The 18,787-nt window shown below is 56.7% G+C and overlaps 1 protein-coding gene across 3 annotated transcripts in view; it reads left to right on the top strand.

Moving 5' to 3' along the window:
• The window catches only part of TMPRSS13 (transmembrane serine protease 13), a 28,149-nt gene extending 10,448 nt beyond the window's left edge, over positions 1-17,701 (top strand). The window contains exons 3-14 of one of the 3 annotated variants that reach the window (XM_040483159.1): positions 633-737; positions 3,191-3,229; positions 3,325-3,447; positions 4,364-4,493; positions 6,507-6,599; positions 7,645-7,688; positions 8,980-9,142; positions 9,972-10,144; positions 13,069-13,167; positions 15,049-15,191; positions 15,333-15,485; positions 16,183-17,167. In XM_040483159.1, the coding sequence (XP_040339093.1) occupies positions 633-737; positions 3,191-3,229; positions 3,325-3,447; positions 4,364-4,493; positions 6,507-6,599; positions 7,645-7,688; positions 8,980-9,142; positions 9,972-10,144; positions 13,069-13,167; positions 15,049-15,191; positions 15,333-15,485; positions 16,183-16,209 (1,292 nt within the window). In that variant the 3' untranslated portion in view covers positions 16,210-17,167. Of the gene's footprint in view, positions 1-632; positions 738-3,190; positions 3,230-3,324; positions 3,448-4,363; positions 4,494-6,506; positions 6,600-7,644; positions 7,689-8,979; positions 9,143-9,971; positions 10,145-13,068; positions 13,168-15,048; positions 15,192-15,332; positions 15,486-16,182 lie in introns of all 3 variants that reach the window. The other 2 variants (XM_040483160.1, XM_040483161.1) reach the window with 2 other exon arrangements.
• The last annotated feature ends 1,086 nt before the right edge of the window (positions 17,702-18,787 follow it).

The following is an 18,787-nucleotide window of genomic DNA, read 5'->3' as shown; positions in this document are numbered from 1 at the left end:
AGGAGGAAAGGGAGAGATTCTGACCAGGTAGGCGCTCTCACACCCCAACTCTCCAAACTGGCTTCTGTGGTTCAGGTGCTGGATGGAAGTCACAGCGGCCAGATGGGCCTTGGGGCTGGCTCTGCCCCTAACAGAACAGTGTTCCTGCCCATCCTTACACTGCCCTCCTCCTATCCTAGACTTCGGCCTGTCCCCACCACCACAATACAGACTGGCCCGGAGAATTATCCATATGTGGGGTCCCTTTCACAGTCTTGCCCTCCTCAAGGGCTGGTGAGGGACCCTCGGGCCGCGGCCTCTGGAATCAGACACACTTCATTTGAATCCCTGCTCTGCCATTCACTAACCAAGTAACCTTGAGCAAGTTCTTTACCTTTTTGCGAACCCCAGTTCCCCCGCCTCTAAAATGAGCCTGGTAACGCGCAGCTCACACGGATGCCTTGAGAATTACATGAGAGAACGCTTGCGAATGCCTGGCTGGCCCGTAGTAGGTGCTCAGTGAAAGGGAGCTGCAGGGACTGGGTGGGGTCCTAACGGGGCCCTCCCAGGCCAGCCTGCTTCCTTCTCCCTCCTCCGCTCCACCGGACCCCTCTCAACAGCCTTACCCTCCCCTGCTCCTGCCCTGTCCCTAGGTGTCAGCTTGCCCAAGTTCACCTGGCAGGAGGGCCAGAAGCGGCTGCCACTCATCGGATGTATCCTCCTCCTCATCGCCCTCGTGGTGTCGCTCATCATCCTCTGTGAGTTTCACGGAGGGAGCAGGGGCGGGCTCTGGCCATGGCAGGCTGGAGCGGGGTCCCCGGATGGGGGTGCGGCGCGGGGAGTCCTGAGTGGGGAACGCACACTCGCTGGCTACCGTGCCCCCCGGAGACACTCCTGCAAATGGCCTTGGACCACAGGGCCTGCAGGCCCCTTTGAGGACACGGGGTGAAGGGGAACCGGGCTCGGGCTTCGTCTGTGCTACTTCCTGGGCATCTTGCCCGGGAGAGTGAACCACTCTGAGCTCGGCTGCTGCATCTTCGGATGGGGTTAAATTCATTCAGTTCGTTTGACTTACTCTGTGCCCTGTCCGTGCTCATAAAGACTTCACTGGGTTATGAGGAATAAATGAGATGAGGGCACGAAATCTAAAAGTTCTCATTATTTTTTTAAAAACTAAAAAAAAAAAAAAAAAACCAAAAAAAAAACAACAAAAAAAAACCAACAAAAAACCAACAAACCAAAAAACAGAGTAGAGAAAGTCAAGCATTTTCAGACAATGAGATAAAGTGCTCAGGGGCTTAGGCTTCCTTAACATCCCCACCCCCCAAAACACCCCACACATGTACTTTAGAAAAGATACCCAGGACAGGGTCTGGGGCTTTCTGCTGGGGAGTCCACCGTGGGCCCAGCACAGCGTGGGACCTTAGGAGGGAGCACACATCAGGCCACACTGTCCTCAGGGAGATCACAGTCTTCTGAGGGACACAGCTGGAAAATTAAGGTCACATGTGACCGTCAGGAACAGGTGACAGCTGCGTGGACTGGGGCGGTAGAGGCCAGCTCACGAAGGGTCAGGTGACGGCCTGGAAGACAGGACGGCATGTTGACAGGGGATCTGAGCAGGATGAGCAGCTGCAGGAAACATAGGGGGCAGGTGGGCAAGGTCGGCGTGGGGAGAGGGAAGGGACCCACTTAGCCAGAGAGGGAAAAATACTATTTGGGGCCGTGGGGGCCGTCTGGGTATGGCTGGGCCCCACTGTAGAGAGCTTGAAATGCCAGGCCGGGGGTTAGGCTTCTGTTAAAGAGGTAGCACATGTGGTGAGGAGCCGGCTGGACCACTGCACGGAAACACGGGCTGGCCAGGCTGCTCCAGGGAGGAGATGACACGGGGGGAGCTAGTGTGTTGGTTAAGGGCATGCCCCGCCCCCCCCGCCCACCATAGCATCCGGGCTCTGCCACTTACCAGCTGTGCGACCACAGCAAATGGATTAACTTCAAGCCTCAGTGTCCCCACATGCCTGACAAGGTGACGGCCTCACCGTCACGACGCACATAAAGGTCTCAGCCCGGTGCCTGCCACATGGTGTCCATGTGAACCTCCAGCCAGGACTTGCTGCCCCTCCCACACAGGGCAGTGCTCCGGGGAACCCCCCCCCGGCCATCCTCTGAGAGGGGAATGACCCCTGAAGGGATGAGATGGCATCCAAGGGCACCCCCCCTGGATAGGCTTATAGTCATGGTGTGGTTTCACAACGTTTCTTGAAGTCCCCTGACTGTCAAGGTGGCCCCTCCATTCAGAGGGGGACTGACCCGGGTTCCCGGGAGCCTCAGTGCCCAGGACGTGGGAGGGGGAAGACCAGGGCACAGAGAGGAAGGGCAAGTCCAAAACATTAGGTGGCATTTGTGCCGGGGTCTGGAAGGACAGACACACAAGGGTGACCTTCACCTTGGGTAACTGAGCGCGTGGTAGGGTCAGTGGGGGAAGCAGGGGGTCAGGCTGAGGAGGAGATTGAAGACGAGGGGCAGGGTGAGGAGTTAGAACTCGGGTTTCTTGGGCACTCGAGGGAAGCTGTCTCCAGGCAGCAGGGATGGGACTCCCAGTTTGAGAAGAGGTTGGTGTTTGAGACAGAGGGAGTCACGAGGCTGACTTTCACACGTGGTTTGTGAAGCTTGTGCATTTGGGAATCAGCCACCTAGAATTTTTCTTTGAATGGGAAGACATTTAAAGGCATAAAGACAAGTAATGGGACAAGAACTGAGCAAAGGACACATCCCTTGGTTAGGGGAGAAAGAGAAGGAAGGAAATCCAGGAGTTTCTGGGACTAAGGAATGGCCTTGGAGAAGACAGGATGGCTAGTGCTTGTGTGTGGGGACTGTGGAGACAGAAATGTCTCTGCCATGACCCACAGAGCAGAGATGAAGGGATGCCAGAGGGGCTCTGAGAGGGGGGCTCTGGGATGCTGGAGGAGGGCTTTCTCTGGTCACAACTCTGGCCCATGTAGGGCATGGGAGCTTCCAAAGCAGTACCCGCCTCCACACCTCCCTCTCCCTCTCTGTCCCTCTCTGTCTCTCTCTTTGTCCCTCCCTCTTTCTTTCTCTCTCTCTCTCTCTCTCTCTGGGTGGCTGCTTGAGTCTGCCTGGTGCTATCCTGCTTGCAGGAGCTTTCCAGAGCATTCTGGAGCATTCCTGAGCAGCCTTTCTCTCCATACAGATGGGGGAAGAGAGCCCCAGAGTCCAAGAGGGATTGCAGGTCGGTGTCTCAGAACCCCCAGGGCCTCGGGCTGCTTAGCGTCTGGTCTCCCGGGGGCTGGCGGTGACCCGGCTGTCTGCTTCGCTGTTTTCCAGTCTACTTCTGGCGGGGCCACACAGGAATCAAGTACAAGGAGCCAGTGGAGAGCTGCCCCATACATGCCGTGCGCTGTGATGGGGTCGTGGACTGTAAGCTGAGAAGTGATGAGCTGGGCTGTGGTAAGGACGCTGGGCACGGGTGCGTGTGTGGGAGGGTGTGCGTGCACACTGCAAACCGCCCATCAGCTTGAATAGGGGGCAGTGGACAGAGAGCCGGAGGACCTGGGCTCTGGTCACAGTAGCCTTGGGTCTGAAACCTGGCTTGGGGTGCTGTGTGACTTGGGCAAGTCACTTACCTTCTCTGGGCTTCAGTTTCTTAATTTGTGAAATGGGCGAGATTAGTAGTTCTCAGGATCTGTCTACTCCCGAGTAGCAGACAAAATGGAGGTGCTCTGGCCGGAGGCAGGTGTGGGGTCCAGAGCCCCGTCCACATGCCCCTGCTCTTTGCCCAGCAGGTGACCCCTGACTTGGCACCCCCTGTGGTTTCGTAAAGTCAGTTTGTCAACAGCTGGCCTAGATGAGCACAAAGGTCTCTTGGAGCCCTGATCCTCAGTGCTTTCTCGGTGCGTTGTCTATGTATAGCCCCGATGCAGGTGTCTGTGGGTGCATGTCGCCTGTGTGTTTATGCGTATCATTGCCCATAAGCACGTGTCTCTGTGACTGAACACGCAGTCGGATCACAGACCCTATTCCCCTTGTCACTCTCTCGTTTGGGCATGTCACTGCCCTCTTGGGGTGCTGCCTCCTGGCATTGCTCACCCTGTTTTCCCAGCAGAGGTCCCCTGGGTCCTGTGGCATGGAGGGGGCTGTCTGCCCTGCCCCAGCCCCTGCCTTGGCTCTGCCTCTACTGAGTGTCTGGGGCTTCTGAGCCCTGGCCAGTGATCATTACCTCCCGCATCTGGCTCCCGGACGTTTCCCAGGCCCCAGCGAGGAGCCTTAGGACAGGAGCATCTCAGAGCCTCACTCAGGACATTCCTCAAGACTTTGGAGCTTCCTGGGTGCTGAAAGCCCGCTCTGCCCTTTTCTTGCCTGGCAGTGAGGTTTGATTGGAACAAGTCTCTGCTTAAAGTCTACTCTGGATCCTCCCATCAGTGGCTTCCCATCTGCAGTGACAGCTGGAACGACTCCTACTCAGAGAAGACGTGCCAGCAGCTGGGTTTCATGAGGTAAACCTCTCCCCAGGGTCCCAGCTTCGGGGATGCCTCGGGCTCTTTGCAGGGGCCTCTCAGGCTCCTTGTGGGCACCTTGAAAGGGCACCTGGGTGGCTCAGTCCGCCAAGCGTCCTGTTCTTGATTTTGGCTCGGGTCCTGATCTCGCGGTTTGTGAGTTCGAGCCCCGTGTGGGGCCCTGTGCTGACAGCGCGGGGCCTGCTTGGGATTCTGTCCCTTGCTCTGCCCCTCCCCCACTAGCTTGTACCTGCTCTCTCTCTAAATAGATAAGTAAATAAACATTAAAAAAAGAAGATAAAAAAGATCCTCGAGGACCAGGGATGAGAGCACTAGCTCAGGACACTCTTGAGTTAGGCAGAGACAGTGGCCTCGGGAGCCCAAGCCTGGGGGTAAGTTGTTCCCACGAGGCCAAAGTAATTATTTGTAGATCTGCAGGAGGAGGTCACTCCCGCCCGGTTCTCTGCATCGAAGTGGCCTTGTGTCCAGTGATCGCATTTAATGGTCGCGGTGGCCCTGTGAGGGGGATGGGCTTTGGGGCCTGTCTTGTCTTCTCCTCACGGCTGGGAATTAGGGGCTGGGGCTCTGAGCTACAGCAGCTGTGGCTTGAGCTGGAACTCATCAAAGGGGGAAGGGGACGGGCAGGTGTGGCCAGGTAAAGTCTTAGAATCTTTGGCTCTCAAGATTTCCAACCAAAGCTGATGCTAGTGGGTGGGGCGGGGAGTAGGGTTAGGACAGCCTTCCTGCTTGAAGGGGTCCCCCATCCTTCCCTTATTTGCAGGCCACATAGCCAGCTCCGTCCTCCCTGCTGGTCTGCGCTTTGGGGGGTTCACCAAGGTGTGTGAGGCCGTGGGGAGAAGGGTTTAGGATGTCGCTGAGGACTCTCTGTAGAAGAAGCACCTTGAGAAGCGGGGCTCGGAGGCTGGGGCTTAGAACCTGTTCTCTGCCCTCACTTCAGCCTCAGAGTTCTGATCGTCAGAGAGGGACCCAAGGGATCCGGCTAGAAGATAGTACACATCTTTCATCATGGAGTTGTGAGGCCTTATGCAAATCTGAGCCTCCCTGGGGCTTCAGTAGATAGTGGCGTTTATTCAAAGAATGTAATTGAGATTTCATATGTGCCAGAGACCGTGTGGCCCCCAGACAAGATCCCTGCCCTTAGAGAATCTCCAGTATGGTGTGGGCAAGAGAGGCTCGAACGAATAACCGTGATACAATGTGATGTGTAATGATAAGGGCAAAGGAGAGGGTGCAGCTGGCAGAGAGCAGGGAACGGAGGAGCCCCCAGGGAGAGGAATGGCACGCACAAAGGCCCGCTCTCGTACAAGGGGTATCGTGTTCTAGAAGTGCGCAGAAGTGCCACACTGATAGTGATCCATGCATTCCCCGCATCTGAATCGCCTGGGGTGCTTGTTAAAATGCACCCCAAAATCAGAATCTGTGGATTGGGGTTTAGAACCTGCTTCATAAATGCCCCGAGGTGATTCCTATAGACACTGTGGTCTGAGATCTGGTAAGCGACTACAAGGTTCTCAGACTTTAATGTACAAACCCGTAACGTGGGGATCTTTCAAATGCAGAGTCTGGCCCAGCAGGTCCGGGGTATGGCTGCTGCTGGCCCGTGGATCACAGTTTGGCTAGAGAAGGGCCGGGTCAGTGTTTCTCGAACTTGCACGTGCACCGAAATCACCCGGAGAGCCTGTTAAAAACACGGGGCTAGAGTTCCTGGTTCAGCAGGTCTAGGGTTCAGAGGACCCAGGAATTTGCATTTCTAACAAGTTCCCAGGCGGTGCTGATGCTGCTGTCCGGGATGGGACCACACTTTGAAAACCACTGGGCTGGCGCACAGGGCTAGTGGGGACAGTGGTGGACTACGTGGGACGGGTCTGAGCGTATTGGGCCTTAGCCGCCTCTGGCCTCTCCCAGCAGGACGCTAACACATGCCCGGGGACCGGGAAGGGTGCGGTCTGTCTCAAGGGGGGCTCATTCTTCTTTCCGTCCCCTCCCTTACAGTGCTTACCGGACAACCGAGGTGGCCCACAGGGATCTCACCAGCAGCCTCTCAATCTCCAAATACAACTCTACCCTCCAGGAAAGCCTCTACAGGTGCGGTGGGGCAGGCCAGGCTGCCCGCCTGGGCGCAGGGAAACGGCGGAGCGCTTTGAGTCGGGGACCCCCTCTCCTTTGGCCTTTCTGGGACCCAGCCTCCGGGAACCCATCGCGAATGTCAGGAGCATCCCAGAAACAGTCCTCAGTTGCCACCTGTCTCCCGACTTGAAAGTTCTGATTGAAGCTCGGTGCCGAGAGCACCTCAAGGTCAGGGGTGGCACAGAGTTTATCCGGTTGCTGGAGACCTCGAGTGAACCCTGGGGCCACCAGGCAGCCAGGTGTTTGAGCTGGAAGCAGCTGCAGGGAGGGGGCTTGGGGTGGGCGGGGTGGGGGGGAGAAGCGTCACTGGGGTGAGCAGGTGCAGGGTAGGGAGCAGGAGCAGGAGTGCCAGGTGCCTGTGGTCAGGGACAGGGAGGCCCCACTGCCAAGCACTGGCCCCCTCCTGGGCCTTGCCCTCTGTCACCTTTGCACTGTGGCCCCGCCCTTGTCGCAACCCCACTCCCCACTCAAGGGGAGGCTCCAGCAGCTAGCAGTGTTTACCCTGGGGAGGGGAAAGAAGAAACAAGACTTCCAGAGCAAAAGGGATGGGGAGGACAGGGGAGGGGGCGGGGTGGGAAAGGAAGGGAAGTGGATCAGCCGTACCCTGGATGCCTGCTTTGTGTCGGTGTTTTGCGTGCTGCGGGGCCGGCAGAGCATTGAGGAGCTGTCAGAGGAGGGTCAGGCCACCTGTTCAGCTGTGGAAAGAGGCAACCACGAAAAGGTTCCCTCCCCATCCCACCCCCATCTCTTCAGATGCACCCCCCCCCCCCCCCCCCCCCCCCCCCCCCCCCCCCCCTGGTGGGGACAAGAGTGGGGATGGTTTGCACTGAGCCATCCCCATTCCTGGAGAAAGCACTAGAAAGATCGGTCTCTCTGGGAGGGACATCAGAATCTCTATCTGATGCAAAGGAGATGGGATAGGAACTTAGAGTCAACCAGGGAAGGCTTCCTGGAGGAGGTGTTTAATGTGCCCTTTTCACATCTTCTGCGTCTCTTCCTGCAGGTCTGAATGCCCTTCCCAGCAGTATGTCTCTCTCCAGTGTTCCCGTAAGAAGATGCTCTTCCTCCTGGACAGTGGCCTGTGTGGGGTGGGAGTCAGGGAGCAGAGGGGTGGGACCTCTCTGGGGGCGATGGTCAGCCCTGGGGGTCCAAGCCAGGAAGATGGTCTTAACTAGCAGGACTGCTTCAGCGCTGGGGGCCCCGTAAGGCGCTGGGACAGTCTCAGGGTAGCATTGGTCTTTGCCCTGACTCTGCCCAGCTCAGCAACCTTGTTCATACAAGGGAAGCCATTCAAATCTCATGGATTCTGGGTGGTGGGAAGGACTGGGAGAGCCAGTCTGGACCAGCTTAAAGCTCCCATATCAGTAGACGCGGAACTAGATCTAGGGCCAACATTTACTGAGTACCTTCTGTGCCATAAGGCACCGGGCTCTTGATAAACACGATTGCGTGGGATTCTCACGGGGCAGATGCCATTACTGTCCGCTCACTGGTAAGAGGCCGAAATGTTTGCCTTGCTTAATGCACACCGCGGGTAGGTGGGGAGTCAGTATCCAACCTCGGGCCTGACCCCAAACCCCAAGCCATGAATCAGCCCACAAGTGCTGTGTTCTCTGTAATGACCAGGTAGGGATGCTCCCCTGGGCAGGCAGGCACGGGGACTACAGACGGAGTGCCCACCCCCTCCCATCGCCGCTGGTCCTTCACTCTGTCCCCTTTCCAAGAAAAAAGGACACGTGTCTGAACACACTTGGGGACTGCCCTCCTTGTCCACAATTTTGGGGGCACGATTCACTCCTTCTGGAAATGTTCCCTTGGGATCCATACAGCGTCCCCAGTAGCCCTGAGTGACCCACTGGGGAGCCATGTGGGCACAGACCCACCCGCACGTCAGGGAAAGTTCATTTCTCCTTTGTCTGCAAATGATAGAGGTCCCTGTCACCATGCCCATCAATTCAGGGTCATGTCAGACTTGGTCTGCTTCCCCGACCTCCTGATAGCAGCCTTGGGGTTCACCGTCACCACCTCGATGCTTGGCACGGTGCCCAAAGCTTCAGGCACTTAGTAAGCCTTTGCCAAGGAGAGAAGGAATGAGTGGCAGGAAAGAGGAACCTGCTTAGGATGCAACTTCGTGCTGGGTGATCCCAGAAGTCTGACCTACTGCTCTGCTTTGGCAGGAAGCAGCCGAGCCACATCAGATGAAGTGAGCAAAGCAGTGTCCGTGGGCGGGTGGGTGCCCTCAGGATGAGGCTGCCCGAGCCTGCCCTGGATCCAGGGAGCACGGTGGAGGCTCTGAGGACAGCAGAGGTCACGGTTTGTCTCTTCTGCCTCTCCCCAGACTGTGGACTGAGGGCCATGACCGGGCGGATCGTGGGAGGGGCGCTGGCCCCAGAGAGCAAGTGGCCTTGGCAAGTGAGTCTGCAGTATGGCACCACGCACATCTGCGGGGGCACGCTGATCGACGCCCAGTGGGTGCTCACCGCCGCTCACTGCTTCTTTGTGTAAGTACCCGAGGGGGGAGGGGTGACGCCGTGCCTCCCGGGTTGGGGATCACCAGGAGGGCCCGATGGCAGACTCACTTGTCGGTCCGCAGAGGAGGGCTTGGACTGTGACCCCGGCCCCCGAGGGCAGGCGCCACTGGTGCGGCCGGGGCCGTGGTTTGAGGTTGCGATTTGGTCCTGGGGAGTGTGAGTCTGGGGCTTCCGAGCTCGGCCCAGAATGAGAAAAGAACCCTGATGACCCCGAAGGGAGGGTGAGGCGGGCCTACACAAGGGCTTGGGAACCTGCCCCTGAAGAGGCCTCTGCTTTCTGCAGCAGGAACTTACAGGAGGAGAGCCCGAGGAATTGGGAACGCGGATCCGGGAAGTGAGGGATGGGGATAGTAGGGAGGGTGGAACAGTCAGCTTCTGAACGTCACCAGCCAGGCTTGTCCCTTTGAGCCGGTGAGCAGGAAAGGGCCTTGGGGGGGGGGGGCGGGCACTGGCTTCCCCAGTCGCGAGTGAGTCTCTGGCAGATCCATTTGTGCCGAGGTGTGGCCTGTCCACCTTGTAGGAAACTTGGTGGCACGACGAGGAGGCGGTGGGGGTAGATGCTCATAGGTTGTGCCCGTGCCCTCTCTTTATTACTGGGAGGTGCAGAGTGGCCGGTTCACGAGGGGCTTGTGGAGGCAGGGGATTGTTTTGGAGCCCTGGGCTGGGATAGACGGCTCCCCTTAGAGGTCATTTCGTCCATCCTCCTGCCTGTAAGCTGCAGCCACGGCCGCGGCTCCCTGGGTGTAGCAGGTGTTGCCACTGGGCTCCACCAGACCCTGGTCTCTTGTGGCTCCTGCAGGACCCGGGAGAAGATCCTGGAGGGCTGGAAGGTCTACGCGGGTACCAGCAACCTGCTCCAGCTGCCTGCGGCGGCCTCCATCTCCCAGATCATCATCAATGGCAACTACACGGACGAGGAGGACGACTATGACATTGCCCTCATGCGGCTCTCCAAGCCCCTGACCCTGTCTGGTGAGTGGATCGACACCGGTCACACCCACCCCGGCTCCTCCAGGCGACCCTCAGGGCCCAGCCTTGTGGCCTCCGTGCACCCCTCTTGGGGTTCCCGAGCCTCAGCACGGTGGCGGTCAAAGGCTCTTAGGGGTCATTTATTGCAACACCTCTACTTTACCATCGAGGAGACTGAGGCCCAGAGGCTAGAAATAAGGTTGTCCCAAATGACACATCTCGCATCGCAAGCTGGTGACAGAGACAAGGCTTGGATACTGGTCTCAATCCAAGTACATAGATCGAATTGTTTCATGCGCATTTATTGAGCACTTACTAGGGGCTGGGCACCGTGGTAGGCGTTTTACATCTGCGGTAACACTAAACTCTTCACAGCCAGTCCTGTAGAGCAGGTACTCTTGCTAGCTTCGGTTTACCTTTGAGGAGATGGAACTTTCCAGAGAGAAGATTACCCAAGACAATGAAGTAGTAAGTGGCCGCTCCGGGACTGGATCCAGGAGGGTCCCCCTCCCTAGCAATGCCGTTTGCCCTGGGCTCTCCGCTGGCCGACTGCTATGACGGCCGTGGAGAGCACATTCCAAAAGTGGATTGCCACGGGGTTGACTAGAGGAAGGACGTGCTCGGAGTTGTCAGGAGATCAAAGGAGGCTTCATTCATTAATTCACTCTCTCCTGTGCAAACTTACCAAGTACTTACTGTGTGTCTGCTGCTAGGTAACAGGCTGCACAGTTGCAATTCAATTCTATTCAAATCGAACAAGGGGTGACCCACACAGACAGTCCCCAGAGGCCGATGACGTGATGATGAGGACGGCTGGGGGAGCCACGGTGGCACAGATGGGTCTTCCTTGAAGGATAGCTGAGTGCATCAGGCTCTCCAGAAGCCTCCGAGGGCTCTCTGGTTAGTCCTGCCTTTCTGGTGCTCTGAGCCCGTGAGCTGGTCTTTCTTGGCACATTAATTACAGAGGTGGTATCGGTCATGACTCAGACACTGGGTCATCAGAGTGGGGTGAGGAGGAGGAAACCACAGCAGAGCTCAGTTGGGTGGGGCCGGTCCAGAGCCACACCACCCAGCCACCCAGCCACCCAGCGGGCAAGCCCTCCCTGCCCTCTTCCTGTCCTCCAGCCTTGTTTGTGGAGCCTGAGACTGCGAGGTGAGGGGGCATTCCTCTGCCCCCGCCCTGCCCTGCCCCTCACGCCCACCCAAAAGGGGGGCAGTCAGGTCTACAGGACCAGGATAGGCCTTTCCAACCTTGCCGAACCCAGACTCCATTTGCCTAAGCTTCCAGATCTCCAACCACCCCAACCCCCCTTTAATGTTATTTGGAATTCCAAATCAAATTAAGTAATTTGTAAAACCAAACGAAAGGTATTACGATATCGCACGTGCTTTTCAGACTATGGGAGGCCCCTCTCCAGACTCCGATAGGCCCCTGGGCAGGAAGCACACGTGTAGTCTGAGAAGCACAGCTTAGATTTATGTAGTCCTCTGGTCAGACCATGTGCCCTGAGTTTGGGTTTAGAAATCAGGCAGATTTTCTTCAACTCCTTCAGCAGGCCTAGCACCTTGAAGTCACGGTACTATCGGTGAAAACTTATGAAAACTCACTGATACATGTAATCCCCCCATAAAAATGAGCGGGATGTATAACAGTGTGATATGTTTTTAAGACCCTACATCTTAAAAATGAGCATATTTTAAGAAATTAGGTTTTGCTTTTTTTGGTTAATTATTGATGCCATTCCCTCATTTATTTTTTTTATTAAAAATTTTTTTACTGTTTATTTATTTTTGAGTGAGAGACAGAGACAGAGCGTGAGCGGGGGAGGAGCAGAGAGAGAGGGGGACGCAGAATCCAAAGTTGAGTCTGTCCGCACTGAGCTGTCAGCACTGAGCCTGACACAGGGCTCGAACTCACCAACCGCGAGATCATGACCTGAGCCAAAGTCAGACGCTTAACCGACTGAGCCATCCAGGCGCTCCCCCCACCTTTTTTTTTTAACCCTCATTTATTTTTTGTTTGTTTACTCTCCAGCAGACGAACGTGTTAGACACCAAAACTTAAAGCCCACTTTATGGAAGAATCTAGCATTGATTCTCACTCCTGCCCTCCCTTCCTCTGTGTCTGTCCTTCCTTTCTTCCTTGCTCTGTTCGTTGAGCACGTTGCACGTGTCGGGCACTGTTGCAGATGCAGGAGGCTGCAGTGAGCGTAACAAACAATTGAGGACACTGCAAACATTCTATCACCTGAGAATTTCCTCTTGCAAATTGGGGTTTGGTGGTCCATGCCCTGGTCTATCTAAGGACGCCAGTCCTCGGAGAGAGCTTGTGAAGTGATCTCCAACAACACCTTCTAGATGTTTCTGAGCACGGGAGCAAGTGAGCAGTGGTTTTGTGGTCTGTGCCTCTAGGGCTGTGCTCTTCCCACCTGGAGAGGTTGTCTGACCTGGAGGGAGTGCCTCAGGCCCTGACCAACGAGTGGGTGCTCTCCCCAGACCAGGCTGGACACATCACTGAGATGCCATGGTGAGAATGCCTGGAACTTAGCCTGTGGCTGCTCTTTGCTCGGATGGACGGGCACGGAGGAGGCTCAGCCAGGAAAGCCGCTCTAAGAAGGGAGAGATGTGTGGCCACCCAGGATCGGCTTCGCACAGGGGAGCTTCCAAGGCCTATGCTTCTGTCCACAGGGCACCCACTGAAATCAGAATGCTTGAGGGACTCTGGTAGTACCCTTTACAGGCTGGAGGGTCAAGATGAAGTGACTGAGTTTCTTGCCTGGTCAGTTCAAGGGCCCAGAAGATTCAGAACCAGTCTGGGGGCAAGGAGGAGGGTCCTAGGACACTGGGACTCCCGTCCCTTTGAGCTACCCTCCCAACCAAAATCTCCAGCCTTGTCCCCGCACTGATGTCTTGAGGTCTCCTTGCAGCTCATGTCCACCCTGCCTGCCTCCCTATGCATGGACAGACCTTCGGCCTCAATGAGACCTGCTGGATCACAGGCTTTGGCAAGACCAAGGAGACAGATGGTGAGGGGCCAGAGATGCTGGGGTGTGTGTGTGTGTGTGTGTGTGTGCGTGTGCGTGTGTGTGTGTGCATCTGTATGGAGTGGGTGGAGGTGATGTGTTGGGGTATATAGAGGAGGGCCTATCTAGATGAGGGTTTGGGCATTATGGATTCATGGGCCTGGGTGTGGATGTCTGCGTGTTCACCTCACTCCCACACATAGCGGACTGTCTGGTAGCCCGTAACAGAAACTTTTAATCCCGCGAAGTCCACCCTCGACCCAATCTCCCCATCTTACACATGAGGAAACTGAAGACCTCCGGGGCTAAGTCACTTGCCCACGGTCACCCCGGTACTTTCCAACAGACAGAACTGAGTCTAGAACACGGTTCTCCTGCCTCTTTTTTAAAGTGAAAAAAAGAGAAAAAGGTTGTCTTGGCACGGGCAGCGTTAGTCAACCGAAAGGAGAAGTCCCAAGTGTACGAGTGAAAAAAATCCCAGCTGTTGACACAGGCTTAACTAATCTCAGCTACTTTTGCATACGGCTACGGAAGTTCAGAAAGCTATCCTGTACGTAGACACAAGACGTGTTTGTACACAGGTCCGTACATGAGGGCCTGGACATTTGTTGCCTCCGAACTCTTAGGTGCCACCTCCCGGTGAGGAGGCACCAGCGTTTCATTCCCATACCTTACGAGAAAAGAAAGACTATTTCCAGGACTGACAATGCTGTGCAGCCTGTGTTCAGACCACGTAGGCTTCATGGCTCAGATCCTTCCATTGCTGCAGACCACACCAGGTGCCTAGGTCCCCCTAAACAGCTTTGCGCAGAGCGTTCCAAAGTAAAAGCCTGTAAACCAACCCAAGGTGGGGGTGTATATCCCCACGTGTATGTCAAAGCGGTTGGTGCGACAGTGCCCTCCAGCCAAGCCCACCTGGAAACCCTCCGTAGTTGTGAACACCTTGGGTTCCTTGCTTATTGCACTGAGGGGGGACGTGTACCATGGAGAACTGTGAAAGTCTTACTAACAGAGTGCTAGACAGGACTTATCATAGGACCTGGGTGGTTTGGGGATGCAGGTTCAGAGAAGCGGAGCACTTGTCCAGACTGGATGCTTTCAGGAAGCAGGAGTAATTCCACGATTGGGTATCTTAATAGTCTCCTCTGGGAGTCAAGAATAAACTGAGTCGAAAGCTCTGATGGGTGAATAAATGGTAGCCACTCCTACTGGCTGGGAGAGGGGATATTTGGTATTTTTCTGGTTTGCGCAGTAACCTCCCTTAAGTTTCGTTTATGCTCAAACAAGAGTAAGGTGGCTTCCCCGCCATCACGGACGGAGTGGCCTCGTCCGATGTCGGCTCCGAAAGATTGGTTACGTTTGGCCCGAGAGCGCCTGGCTGGCCTCACTGTTAGACTCTGGCTAGCTGCCGGGGGCAGGGCCGCTGTTCCCTTGCTCAGTGTGACGGAGCGGTGACTGGCCCGGGAGCAGCCTGGTCCTGATCTCGGCCCCAGAACCGACCAGCCGTGTGACCGTGGGCACGTCGCAACTTCGGCCACGAGTTTCTCCAACTGTAAACGGATTCATTGCGCCCCTTCCGGGCACCTAGTTCCTGAAAACCAAATGAAATGGTGGATCTGATGGTGCTTTGAGTGCAGAAAGGCGCTGTGCAGCGTGCAGGCAGCCTCGTGGGCTGTGAGTTTGAACGTGTACGTACGTGTATGTCTCTGTTACGTGTGTGGGAGTGTGTGTGCGTCCGTATGTGCTGGGGGGCCAGCCGTGGGAGTGGTGCCCTCCGCTTCCAGGAAGCTGGGAGTCCAGGTCGTGGGGTGAGCGGCTAGAAGGCCGGGAAGCTGCCGGAAGTCTCACTCCTTACCATCTTCTCTTTCCTCGACTCCACTGAAGAGAAGACATCCCCCTTCCTCCGGGAGGTGCAGGTCAACCTCATTGACTTTAAGAAATGCAATGACTTCTTGGTCTATGACAGTTACCTTACCCCAAGGATGATGTGTGCTGGGGACCTTCGGGGAGGCAGAGACTCCTGCCAGGTGAGGCTGCCTGGGAGAAGGCTGGGGTGTTGGGTTTGGAGTGAGAATCTGGTGCCCACTGTTGCTTGCGCAAGGACCACCTCCCCTCCCCTGCTGATAATGTGTGCTCCCTCCTCCCCGCCCCCCCCCACCCCCCTGTAGGGAGACAGCGGGGGGCCCCTGGTCTGTGAGCAGAACAGTCGCTGGTACCTGGCAGGAGTCACTAGCTGGGGCACAGGCTGTGGCCAGAGGAACAAGCCCGGTGTGTATACCAAAGTGACAGAAGTCCTCCCCTGGATCTACAGCAAAATGGAGGTGAGAGCCTGCAGGGGGTGCTGCGCGGGGCAGGCTGGGAGCTCCCAAAGGTGGGGTGCCTGCAAGAGGGCCCGGGCTTTCCCCAGGGGCTCGGCAGAGTTCCCCTCACCCCCTTGTGCTTGGGGTGTTCAGAAGACTGGGACCGGACAGCAGTCGAATGGTAGGCCGACCCCAGCTGCCCGTGTTTCTGTCCCTCAGATTCTTTCCTCTGAAGGGTTGAAAAGGGGTGGGCCCAGGCTGGGTGCCGGCCCCGGGAGCCCCGTCCGCCCCCCCCCCCCCCCCCGGAAGGCCAGGGTGTGAGTTCACACAGCCCGCTGGAGGGGCGTGTGCAGGCGGCCTCCCTCCTTGGCAGGAAGTTAGTCTCGTGGAGATGGGGGAGGAGGGAGATTTACCTCCTCCTCCGCTGCCCCCGCTCAGCCCCTACCTTCCCTGAGCCTCCTGTCTTGGCTGTAAAGCAGGAGCTCCGTGCTCCCCTCTCCTTCCTCTGCCAGAGCGAGGGCAGAACAGAGAGCTTGGGTGGCCGCTCTGGAAATCCAGTCCGGTCGGTCTCTCTGCTTCCATGGTTCCTCGTTGCTGTTTGTCTCCGAGGAACAGTGCCCAGTGACAGCTGGACTGGATTTCAGGCTCTGGACCCCCACCTTCGGCCTCTGTATTCCTGGCCCACCCTCACCCTCTTCTCCCTTGTTCTCTTCCTCAGAGTGAGGTGCGCTTCCGGAAATCCTAAGCAGCTGTCCTGTCCCACCTCACAGCCCTGGCTGCATAAAGACTCTGGCCAAAGTGACTGGGCCATTTGCAGTGTCATCTGGGCCAAAGGTTCCGAGGCAGCTGCGTCACTCCCACCTCCGCTGTCTACTGCCTCTGTGAATGTGCACGTGTGTGTGTGTGTGTGTGTGTGTGTGTGTGTGTGTACGTGTGTAGTTGTTCTCCCAAGGTTTTCCAGAAACCAGGAGAGCTGTCAGCCCTTTCCAAACCCCAGGCTGGAAAGCACCTGGAGATAACAGTTTGGGCGCTGTGGACCTTCCTGTAAGGGCGTCCGTCACGGATGGAGGAGGTTGAGCCCAGACAGCGCCCAGAGGAAGGGCCTAGAAGATCACATCAGAAATTCCTGCTCCTCGGACCCTGGCTCAGAGACTAGCCCAGACTGAGAAGCCACCAGCATCGCCGCCGGCCTGGGATGGATTGCGGGTGTCGTCGGAGTACCGGGGCCGTCCCCGGCGGGAAGGTGCCCCCCCCCCCCTCGGCATTACAAGCATCCTGCCCTTTCTCAGGCCTCCTGCGGGTGCCCTGGGTGTGGAGGGCTGACTGAGCGGTGGCTGCCCAGGCTGACAGCTGGCCGTGTGTGGTCACAGGCTACTGGGGCAGATTTTTATTGTATTTTTATATTCAAGATAATGGAACTGGATGTATTTTTAAAGATTCTCCAAAACTCCCAGGAGCCTGAAGAGCTAACATCCGTCGCCCCGAACACTCCAAGAGACTCTTGGGGGCTGTACTATTCCAGAGTCTTGCTGAGTGTTCCCGACATCCAGGGACCCGAGGAAGGAGCCCCTTCGGGGCGCTTAGGGAAGAGCGTCCTCACGTGGGCTGGCGGGCAGGTCATCACAGAGAGCCGCGACTGTCGCTGCGTCCAAGGGCTACACCCAGGGCGTGAAGACATGGCTGCTGCTGCTTCTCCGTGGGCGTCGGAGCCCGGGGACAGTCCGGGTGGACAGACACCCCTCGTACCCAGCGCTGTCCCGGACCTGCCAGTTTCTCTCAGCCCCTCCGCCTTTCAGTTTCTCAGCTGCTTCAGAAACAGCACGGACACGAACGCTGCCGTGGAGAGAGGGTGGACACTGTCCCCAGGCCCTCCAGATAGCCGTCGTGAAGGATCTGAGTTGCCGTGCTCCTGTAAGTTGTCCGTGTGCCTGGCCCCCATGTCAGCTGGAGGTCTGGGCCTCCCTCAGCCTTTCCTGGCCCGTCCAGTTCTCCTCACTTTCCTGGGTCTCGCCTGGTGATACTAGGACTCCCAGAGGCAGGGTCCAAGCGGGACAGCCCAGCCCAGCTCACGCAGGTGGCTTCCCGGGGGCTAGACCACCCAGGAAGAGCAAGGCTGGGCAGAGCCCGAGGGGGCTGGTTGCATGGTATCGAGGCCGGGGGGTCCGGGAGGGCAACGTTCATGTCCACGGCATCCCCAGCAATAGTTTTCAGCAATAAAAGTTGTGTGACCCGAAAAATGTCTTATTGGATGTTCTAGGGATCCCCTACATAGAAAATTGAGATTCCCCAACCAGTGCCCAGAGAGCCTCAGTTTGGGTTCTTAGTTTGGGTTCCTCTGCTGTGGATTCTGCATATATATTTAGCCAGCCGGCCACCTCCCCACCATATCAGCACCTCCTCTGTCCTGGGTACCCACGCCAGGCCCCCGGAGTACAAAGATGATGACAGTGTCCTCAGGAACTCTTGGGTGTGACCCGGTGGAAGGTGGATGAGTGTGGACGCCATGCTTGGAAGCTCCCAGTTGCACCTAGAGAGGTCAGGGAGGGCTTCACGGAGGAGGTGAGGTTTGAAATGAATCTTAAAAAGTAGGTAAACCTTCACAAAAAAGCAGATGGGGTGGATGAAGGACGATCCAGTGCTCGTCCTTTTTCCTTTTTCCCTTCTTCCTCTTTCTCTGCCTCTGCCTTTGTCAGCCCAGCAAGAGGCATGTTTAGCAGAAAGCCCCAAAGCCTACTCCACTATTTCCAAGACACTCAGATAGCTGGTCCCACTGGCTTCTGGAAGATCTATCCCTCCTAGCTGTGCACCTACTTTTCCTGCATCTGATATACTGACCTCCGTCATTGTGGTCCCGCTGATGAGTGGCCAGTAGCTGAGTGGGTGAGTGGCGGGGGGGGGGGGGGGAGGGAGAGAGAATCCCAAGTAGGCTCCATGCTGTCAATGCAGAGCCCGACGTGGGGCTTGATCCCACATGATCTGAACTGAAATCAAGAGTTAGACGCTTCACCGACTGAGCCACCCAGGTGCCCCGGATGTGTCTTCTTTACTCTCTCATACCAACGTGAGGGGAAGTCCTTCCTTCCATTTTTTTCTCGCTCCATCCGACAAAAAGGCATGGGGGAGAGGCAGCCACCAGGCTTAGTGTGCCAGCAGTGGGGGTAACGCAGCTACCCCCGTAGATCCCACAGCTCCCCACAACCTCAGTGGCTTAACCCAAAGGTTATTTCTCATCGATCTGAACTTCCAGGGAGGGTGTCTGATCAGTGGGTGGCTTCCTCCCGCATTATTTTTCAGGGGCTCAGATTCTTTCTACCTCGTGATTT

The sequence above is a fragment of the Herpailurus yagouaroundi genome, unplaced genomic scaffold (genome assembly GCF_014898765.1).
Source record: "Herpailurus yagouaroundi ecotype Mexico unplaced genomic scaffold, PumYag 161, whole genome shotgun sequence".
In the NCBI taxonomy this organism is placed as follows: domain Eukaryota; kingdom Metazoa; phylum Chordata; class Mammalia; order Carnivora; family Felidae; genus Herpailurus; species Herpailurus yagouaroundi.
Note: the sequence above shows the minus strand (reverse complement) of the source record. Positions and strands in the feature narration are given on the sequence as shown.